This window comes from Lipotes vexillifer, unplaced genomic scaffold (genome assembly GCF_000442215.2).
Source record: "Lipotes vexillifer unplaced genomic scaffold, Lipotes_vexillifer_v1.1 scaffold72, whole genome shotgun sequence".
Taxonomy (NCBI): domain Eukaryota; kingdom Metazoa; phylum Chordata; class Mammalia; order Artiodactyla; family Lipotidae; genus Lipotes; species Lipotes vexillifer.
Window position 1 is genome coordinate 508909 of NW_006769482.1, and position 10283 is coordinate 519191.

The following is a 10283-nucleotide window of genomic DNA, read 5'->3' on the forward strand; positions in this document are numbered from 1 at the left end:
TTGCGGTATGTGGGCCTCTCACTGCCGTGGCCTCTCCCATCGCGGAGCACAGGCTCCGGACGAGCAGGCCCAACGGCCATGGCTCACGGGCCCAGCCGCTCCACGGCACGTGGGATCCTCCCAGACCGGGGCACGAACCCGTATCCCCTGCACCGGCAGGCGGACTCCCAACCACTGCACCACCAGGGAAGCCCCTAGCTGTCCATTTTTAAAGCTAGACATTTCTTACTAATTTTTTGTTAGAAAATATTTTTCATTAAAAATGTGTTTCTGTAGGTATTTTAACATTTTTAGATATGTCATTTATAATTACTAAAATAGTTGGTACTGATATTTATCATCCATATAAACAAATGCGCAAAAACTTTTAAGAATGTAAAGGAGTCCTAAGATGAGAAAGTTTGATAACTTCTGGTATGAAGAAAACTAGTGGGATTTTGCTATAGTGTCATGCACAGTGGGGAATTCTATGTTATTTTTGGTAATTATTGCATACTTAAACAAAGAAAACTACCGTATGTGTTTACAGTGTCCTTCTGATAAAATTGGATAGCAGTATCTTTACCAAGAAATTCTAATCTTTGTTCCTTTGAACTTTGACAAAAATAGAAGGACTCATGAATAAGAAGTGCTAATTTTTTTAAAGATAATTGTCTAAAATGTGAGGAATGGATAAACCTTAAAATCAGTAGGTTCCTCCATAATTTTCCCAATATTAAAAAAGAAAATGAAACTTGTAATTTTTCACCTATGTCTTTAATGTAGAGCAGGGCTGCAGAGGGCTATTGATACACCAGTAGGGAGTCACACAGGCCACCTAGAACAACCTGCTTTCCTCTGAAATAATTAATTTATACAACAAATGTTGAACGCCTGTGATCACAGTATTGGAAACAAGATGGGAAAGGCCTTTGCTTTCATCACTGTGCAGTCTAAAAGCAAGTGAACAAACATGTAAAACAAGATAACTGCAGAGAGTGGTAAATGTCTTTAAGAAATCAAGCTCAGTTAGGTGACTGATTGTTGGGGCTATTTTCACCGGGTGGTCCTAGAAAGCCTCTGGGAGGACATCTGCTCAGGAAGAGCCAACCCCCGAGGATGTCAGCCCAAGGGTATCCCAGGAAAAGATGCCCATGCTGCGGAGGTGTAAGGCAGTCAAGCAGTATGTGACAAGCAGGAGGGCAGAGGGTTGCCAGGGGATGATGGCCAAGGTGCTGTGGATCTGGAGAAGCAGTTCCTTATTCATATTGTGAAAGGAAAGTGCTGGAGTATTTTAAGCAAATGACCAACACAATCTGGTATAACAGCCACAAATATCACTCTGATTACTGTAAAAAATAGATTGTAGGGGCAAGAGTAAAAACCTATGCCTTGAATAGGTTAATACCTTGGTTTTCATAAATGGTCAGTGGTTATATAAGATATTTAAAAGGCAAGGTGGGTAAAGGGTATATGGGAACAATATTATTTTTGGAACTCTTCTGTAAGTCTAATTCTATCTCATAATTTAAAATAATTATCTATTAAACAATAACAAAAAAACACTTTATACCTTGAATAAACAACTAAAAGTTTTAATTAGGTACAGTACCAAGAACAGATGAATTCAGAAAAAAAGAAAAAAGCAGATTCTTTCACGTAAACCATTGTTTGCTTTTTTGTCCCCAGCAACATCTCGAATCAGTGATGCACACCTAGCCGACACAATGATTGGCAAAGCAGTGGAGCACATGTTTGAGACCGAGGATGGCTCTAAAGATGAGTGGAGGGGAATGGTCTTAGCACGCGCCCCTATAATGAACACATGGTTTTACATCACCTATGAAAAAGATCCTGTCTTGTACATGTACCAGCTCTTAGACGATTATAAAGAAGGCGACCTTCGCATTATGCCCGATTCTAGTAAGTATAGATTGACAACTTTTATTTTTGATAATTCAAAAATAATTTGATAAATACCCTTAGAGCAAGATATTTGATTAACTCTTATGCAGATACATTTAAAATTTTTAATTATTAGGGTTAAGTGATTATTCTTTTAGTCATGAACAAAGCATAGGTTGTGAAATTTTTACCCTTTTGCCAAGAATAATTTACTTTCCCTGTTCTGGGCTTTGGACTTTTCATATGAATGGTGTATATATAATGTGGGGTCCTTTGTGACTAGCTTCTTTCACTCAGCTTATGTTTTCAAGGCTCATCCATGTTGTAGCGTGTATCTGTATTTCATTTCTTTTAATAACCAAGTACAACTCGATTGTATGGATATACTATATTTTGTTTATTCATTCATCTGTTGATGGATATTTGGATTTTTTTGCTTCTTTTTGGTTATTATGAAGAATTCTGTACAAGTTTCTGAGTGGACATTTGTTTTCAGTTTTCTTGGGTATATGCCTTGGAATGGAATTGATGAGGCATAGTGATCACTCTGGGTTGAATCATTTAGACAACTGCCAGACTGATTTTCAAAGTGGTTGCATCATTTTACATTCTCACCAACAGTGTGTGAGGGTTCTGATTTCTCCACATCCTTACCAACACTTGTTACTTGACTTTTTGATTCTAGTCATCCTAGTGGTAGTGAAATGGTATCTCATTGTGGTTTTGGTTTTCATTTTTTTGATGACTAAAGATGTCAAGTATCTTTTCGTGTGTTATTGGCCATTTGTGTGTCTCGGAGAAATATCTATTCACATCCTTTGCCTGTTTTTCAATTGCATTGTCTTTCTGTTATTGAGTCGTAACAGTCAATAGTATAGGTATAAGTCTCTTGTCAGATATGTGACTTGCAGATACTTTCTCTTATTCTCTGAGTTGTCTTTTCAGTTTCTTGATGGTATTCTTTGAAGTACAAAAGTTTTTAATTTTGATGAAGTCCTATTTTTCTAGTTTTCCTTTTATTGCTCGTGCTTTTGATGTCATATCTAATAAACCCTTGCCAAATCAAAGGTTATGAAGATTTGCCCCTATGTTTTCTTCTAAGAGTCTTACAGTTTTAGTTCTTATATGTAGGTCTTACTTGGATCTTTGATACATTTTGAGTTAATATTTGTTTATGATGTGTCATGTCCAACTTCTTTGTTTTGCATGTGGCAATCCAGTTGTCTGAAAACCACTTTTTGAAAAGACTGTTCTTTTTCCTACTGAATGGTTTTGGCACCCTTGGTAAAAATTACTTGACTATGGAGGTATGGAGATATTTCTGGACTTTGAGTTCTATTCCATTTGTCCATATGTCTATAGTTATGCCAGTGTCACACTTGATTACACTGCTTCATAATAAGTTTTAAAATCAAGAAGTGTGAATCTTCCTTCTTTTTCAGAATTGTTTTGGCTGTTCTTTGCAATTTCGTATGAATTTTAGAATCAGCTTGTCAGTTTCTGCAAAAAAGTCAGCTGGGATTCTGTTAGGTATTGTGTTGAATCTCTAGATCAGTTTGGCAGGGGCGTATTGCCATCTTAAGCCATTGACCCATGCGCATGGGATGTTTTTTCATTTATTGAGTTTTTTCCATTTCTATCAACGTTTTGTAGTTTTCTGAGTATAAGTTTTTGCACTTCTTATAGTCCTAAGTATTTTATTCTTTTTGATGCTATTGTGAATAAAATTATTTTCTTAATTTCACTTTTGCGTAAGCCTTTTTTTTTTCTTTAAACTACTCAGTAGCTTTTCCTCAAACACATGAATTCTTGGTCCTAGACAGATATGGCCGACTGACAGACACTGGATATATTAGCAATGTAACACCATCTCTGTTCCTTTTTTTTTTTTTTTTTAAATTTACTCTGATTTTGATTCAGCATTACATGGGTTAAGCTTTATGAAGATTAATTATTTGACAATATCTGGGGAAGGCAGCAGTCTCTCATTACTATCACAGGAATAATTCAAACAATAAAGTCATTTGTAATGAAAGAAAAGATAACTACAGTAAAAAAAAATTTCTTCAAATAAGTTTCTCTAGAAGAATAAACAGGAATCTGTTAGTTGTTAAATTACAGAGGGAATTATGAGTCTGAGGGACAAAGAAGGGTTAAACAGTTTTCATGTATACCCTTCAGAAATTTTTGAATTTTGTACCATAAGCATGTATTACATAACATATAGACTTACTGAAGCAGTGAGATTACACTGCTTACTGAGCAGTGTACACTTACTGAGATTTGCAAAGTATTTCAGCTCTTACATTTCCCAATTTATACTTATTCAACTCACAAGTAGACCACCTGACCTCTTCGAATGTTTCCTTTACAAAAAAAAAAAAAAAAAAAAGATAAAGTTCTTCCTGTGAACAAGCCACTCATTGAATCTACTCATGTGTTCATCTGGCCCTGACTTCTGCCTTCTTAGATTTTTTTTTTTTTAAGTGCGTGTATATTTGTTATAAATGTGTAATGGAAAGTGTTATATAGGTGGGAATTTAAATATAAGAGCATACCATAAAAGCATTTCCTCCAACCTATATGAAGTTTTAAACTTTTTTGTAGAGAAATGTCCAAAGCAAGTACTGTTGACTTGATAATAGAAAGTATGAGGTCATTTGCAGATTAAATCATTGCCTGTACCAACCACATCTTTATCCTCTCACTCCTTTCTTTCGAGTGGTATGGAAGTTTATTTGCTGTTAATTGCTGTTGTGATGTTCTGATACAGAGAGCTCTGCAGTGGCCTCTGAGTCCTTGGCTTCTTCACTCATGGTTACTGTAAAACGTATGGCGATCATGTGTTTGTAATTTCTTTGTACACATGAGGTGCCACAAAAGTGTGGTATGGTATGATGTTGCTGCTTGATGGAAGAGCATTGTTGAAGAAGAGTTCAGCTTAGATTTCCTCTTTACTTCCTTTTTTTAAAGAACTGATAACATTATGCTCAGGTGGTTTGTTTGTGTTGTGTGAGATCAGAATAGCAGGTTTCAGATTATGCCATTCAGTGAGAGAATTTATTATAATCAAAGAGGCAAACTACTGTTAATACAGATACATGATATGATCCAAACCAGGATACATGTGAAAATAAAAAGGTGCACTGCTAACCACTGTGTCAGGACTGCAGGCATAAGCACTGACTGTCTTGGGCAAACCAGGATACCTGGTTTGTCCTACTTGAAGGCTCTCTGTTACTACATGGTTAAGAGCTTGAGTTATTCAGGACCTGTTAGGGGTTTCTTAAAATAGAATTGTAACTGCCTAGCCCATCCCCTGGCTCCCCTTTTTTGTACTTTGTTTATTTATTGTTGGCAGTGATGGTTTGTTCTCATTTTATGTGTATTCCTAGAATTTGCAGAGTTCTTGCTAGGTCCTAGGTCAGGCAGTGTTTTCCAACACTCAGATTTTCTTGGGGGCTTCTCAAAAAGTACAGGTGCCTCAGCCATCCTCTGAGATTCAGTTGTAATTGGTCTGAGGATGGAGTTCACTTAGCACCTATTTTTGTAGCACAGGAAATCTCTTTTATTTTGAAACTGGGTTAAGAGGACCATGTGTGATGAAATGAAGTTGAGGGAAAAAAAGCTTTAAGGATTCACAGGATAAGACAGGAATACTTAGGCATTTAGGCACATTCTCAGTAATCCCAGTAGGTATTATCTGCTTTGAAATTATTTCAAAGTAAAGCAGCCTTATTTTTAAGAAGCTATAGAACACAACATTGTAAATCAACTATACTTCAATAAAATTTTTTTAAAAAAGAAAGAAGTTGTATAATTACAGTTGATTCTTGAACAGCTTGGGGGTTGGGGAGACTGATCCTCCGCGCAGTTGAAAATCTGCATATGACTTATGGGCAGCCCTTCATATCTGCGGTTCCTCTGCATCTGTGGATTCAACTAACTGCAGATCGTGTATTTACTATTGGAAAAAATCCCTGTGTAAGTGGACCCATGCAGTTCAAACCCCTGTTGTTCAAGGGTCAACTGTATTTAGTTTTTTTCTTGACCCTTTCCTCCTTTTAGTCCATCCCTCTTTAGGTAATTATACCTATAACTAAATATAAGTCAAAGGAATTTCTGGTTATGATTTTCAAAATCATTTACATGTCTAGCTCTTGGGGGTCAGCACACTGTTTTTGTAAATAAAGTTTTATTGGCACACAACCACACCATTCATTTATATATCATCTGTGGCTGCTCTCATGTGACAACAATACAGCTGAGTAGTTGGTACATAGACCATATGGCTTCAGGCCTAACATATGTATTGTCTGGCCTTTGAAGGAAAAGTTTGCTGACTCTTGGTCTAGAAAATCAAGATGAATTCAGGATATTAAAAAAAAATTTTTTAATTATTAAAATAGATATGTGAGTTGGTGTGTATCTAAAAATTGACTCTAAATTCTCTTTTTTCCCCCTTTTAAATACAGATGATTCACCTCCAGCAGAAAGGGAACCGGGAGAAGTTGTGGACAGCCTGGTAGGCAAACAAGTGGAATATGCCAAAGAAGATGGCTCTAAAAGGACTGGCATGGTCATTCATCAAGTAGAAGCCAAACCGTCTGTCTATTTCATCAAGTTTGATGATGATTTCCATATTTATGTCTACGATTTGGTGAAAACATCCTAGATGTCATCACGAACTTTGCCAAATTTGTGGAACTATTAAATGTATAATTTGTAGACATAAAGACTTGATTGCTTTCCAGTTTAATGAAAGCTTAAATGTCCCTGCGAACCCACAATCTCTGCCAGCAGAACTGGTTTTGTTCTGAATAGTACAGATTTATGTGAACACAAAGCATTTTGTGTAAGGAACTCCTTCCTCTTAAAAGAAGTCTGTCTGTTTGGAAGGGAGTTACAGGCAAGTCTGGTAAAAGTTAACCTAGTATCATAGTCATTTAAAACTGTAGTAGATCTTATCCACTTTCCCCTTCACGCTTAACACTGTTATTCTGCTGCCACAATGCAAGCATAGTTTGGTATTTTTGTTATTGCCTTTTTTTGAGATATATATGTATCTATATCTACCTACCTATCTATATCTGTGTGTATACATATGTAATGTATATATACATACACATAGATCTGTGTGTGCGCGCGTGCGCACACACACACACACACACACTTAATGGGCAGTCCTTTCTTTGTGGGTTGGAGTGGGGGTTACATAATTTTCTCCAGTTTAACAGGAGTGCTGACCCAAGCCATTTGTATTTAGTGTATTCAGTGTATTACTGCTGTTTATTTAAAATTAAATTTGGGCACAGGAAGCACATCGGGACATTCAGCTTATTTTGAAAGTCAAGTTCAGAGCACCATTTCAGTCTGGAGGCTTTAAACTGTAAATTCAAATATGAATCACCTGTGAATATTTAATGACCCACATTACAATTTTACAAAACAGTTAGAAATCTGGGTAAAAGGCTGCCTTTAATTCTAAGCTTTGTATATTATTTGTTTACATTTTTTATCATAATACTTCTTTTTAAGCAAAGCCCAGGTACTTGGTCCACATAGTGTAATGCAGGTGTATTTTGGATGGCACATTTGGTCCATTATTTGTACAAATTAGTAATCTGGAATTTTAGTACACGGATTTAAAAGGCAACAGTATATCAGCGGTTTATGTGTATTTGGTAAGTTCCTGGAAGAACGTAGTGCTTTTATATTAGAAATATAAGTTTAAGAATGACGTTGTTGCCTTTTAACAAGTTTTCTGGGATACGTTTATTTTTATTACTGTTATTACTGATATATGATTATGGTCAGAAGGCTTTTCCCCCTTGGCTTTTCCCCTCAAAGAATGTCTAGACAAATAACAGCTGAAATTCCTGACACCTCTTGTGGTGCTGTATGTTCTTATTCATGGTATGCTGTTGATGTGGATTCATTCCATTTGGTGGATCCTACCACATCAGGGTCAGTCACCTGCACTGGCTTGTGGGTGTGACTGATAGCAGACCTTAGCCATTGAATCCTTTCCTGCAAGGTTGTTTTAACTAAAATAGAACTGCAAAAGTGGTTCATTTAGCAGCAGAACATCAGTCTGTCACTTTGTTTTGGATGATCCCTGGCAGTTTGAAAGCTAGGAGAAATATGATTGTGAAAGATATGTGAAAAGATGATTTGTGGAGATTAAAAATCTTACCTCTGATTTGGGCAGAAAGCTTAAATGCATATGAAACTCAGTCAAACACCAGGTCTGTGTGACATCTGTCATGGCTGTTCTTGATGTTAAGAGATTCTGTAGTTTCAAGGCCGCGCTCTGCATGGTTTGTGTGATGCCCATTTTTGCCTTCAGGAAGGCTGTGCCTTGTTGTGCTGGTGGGTGGTAACCTCGCACACCATGTAAATACAGCACCCCAGTTCTCTCCAGCGTGCCCAGTGCCTCACTGAGGGCAGCCAGGGGTGAGCTTCTCCATGCAGTGGGTACACAGGTCTTAGATGTTCCTCCTGTGCTTGAAACAAGTGTCATGCTACAGATCTGTCATCTGTTCTCCTGGAGGCTCTTGTAAGAGTTCCTGTGTGTGAATCTCAAGGTTGAGCCCAGCTCCCTGTGCCCAAGTGGACACATGTGGCCCAGAGAGTGAGTTGTCCAGCGTGCACTACATGAACAGGACACAGTGACTTCAGACAAAAACAAAGTCCTTTGGAGGTATCCTGAGGGTTGGGTCAGTTGAGTTGAAACATTTCTGGCATTACTTAATGACTTGCATTGTGGTTTTTCTGCAAGTACCTTTAGCAACTTTTAATACCACATGATCTCTCTAGATGAATGTGACGTGATTTATTATCATTATTTTAATCATTGTTCCATTTATTGCCTTTAGGGTTGAAGGAAGGGGAAGGGGTCTTTTTGTTGTTGTTTTTTCCTTTTTTTTCCCCATTCTTTTTTCTTTTGGTGGCTTAAACTACACTTCCTGATGCCATGACTAACTCTGCTCCCCAGCCGAGTATTTCAGGCTTCGTCTAGGCTCATGTTTCAGATCTGCATGCATTGCTTGCATTTTCCTGGTATCGGAATGTTGGTTCCTTGTTCTAGGAATACAACATTAATTTCCAAAATTATCATGGGACTTGTGACAACACAAGACATGAATCTCTGTATAAAATGTATTGGCCTTTCTCATTGACCTGCTATAGTATTATTGTGTCGTGTGTGTGTGCGTGCGTGATGTCTGGCTGCCATGTAAAGCTTCAAAGGAAAACCTTAAAAGCAGACCATCCTTTTTTGCATGCTCTATTCTAAGTAGAATGTTCAATGTAACTAACTAAAATTGCATGTTAAATATATTTAGGTTTTTTGTTTTCTATCTTTGTTTTTATTTGGTTTCAGTTTCTGTATATTTGCTTAACTGTGCTGTTTCAGTGGTTGTAGGATAAAGATGCACTGGTGAAGCAAATGTAGTGCCAACAGAAGGTGATTTTCCAGTTGTGTATGTCATGCAGCATTTGAAGGGACTGTGCATTCTTAAAACAATCACAGTTGCTTCTAAACCAGATTTCATTTCTATTATTGTTTTACGTGCCAAACCCTGAAGTGCATTGGGCTTGAATCTCTGAACGCTGTGGACCCATTAGAAGACTGTTTTGATTGTCACAAATTGTAGTGCCTGAAGACATTCTTGAAGCTGATTGTCTTAAAAAAAAAAAAAAAAAAAAAAAAAAAAAAAGACAGTTCTCCAAAGACAAAACAGGAATTATTGTAACGGAAAATAATTACGGTCAACATGTCTGTGGTTCCTTGGAAATGCTGCGCTTTTTGTATTTTCCATCATTAGTGCAGTTCGAACGAATGTGTATAGTTCAGAGGTCTTCGTGTTCGCATTTTAATATTAGGTAAATGACCTCATCTTTCAAGCTTGAATTCATTTTTAATTTTAATTTTATTTTATACAATGTGTAGACAGTTCCCTGTTCTCTGCATTTAGAAGTATAAACAATATAAATCTGTTCATTCTGTAAGTAATTTTTATAATTATGATGTAACTCTATCCTATCCTTAAAACATTTAAAATAAACCCTTTATGTGCAACTTTTGACTGTAAATTTTGTGCTTATGAGCAAACTGTGATGTGTTAAACTGTGAGCTTCTGAAAAAGTTTTTGAAGTTTTATTTGAAGATTTTAAGAGACCTTTTTTCCCTCTTTTCACCAAATGTAAATGTCAGACATATATAGGAACAGAAAGAAATAGAATTTTTATTTGAATGATAATTAATAGTACCTGTAAAGAAAGGGAGCAATAATCAATAGCCCCAATCAATATATAGTCCAAAATATGAAAGTTTGTGATTAGCAATTAGTGAGAAATTTCAATTTATCATAAAATTTTAAACTTAAAAGAATTGT

The 10283-nt window shown here is 36.6% G+C and overlaps 1 protein-coding gene across 1 annotated transcript in view; it reads left to right on the plus strand.

The window, feature by feature from the left end:
* SPIN1 (spindlin 1) overlaps positions 1–9981 on the plus strand; it is a 43702-nt gene extending 33721 nt beyond the window's left edge. Inside the window, exons 4-5 of the mRNA XM_007445617.1 lie at positions 1669–1902; positions 6360–9981. Of these exons, the coding sequence (XP_007445679.1) occupies positions 1669–1902; positions 6360–6559 (434 nt within the window). The 3' untranslated portion in view covers positions 6560–9981. The remainder of the gene's footprint in view (positions 1–1668; positions 1903–6359) is intronic.
* The last annotated feature ends 302 nt before the right edge of the window (positions 9982–10283 follow it).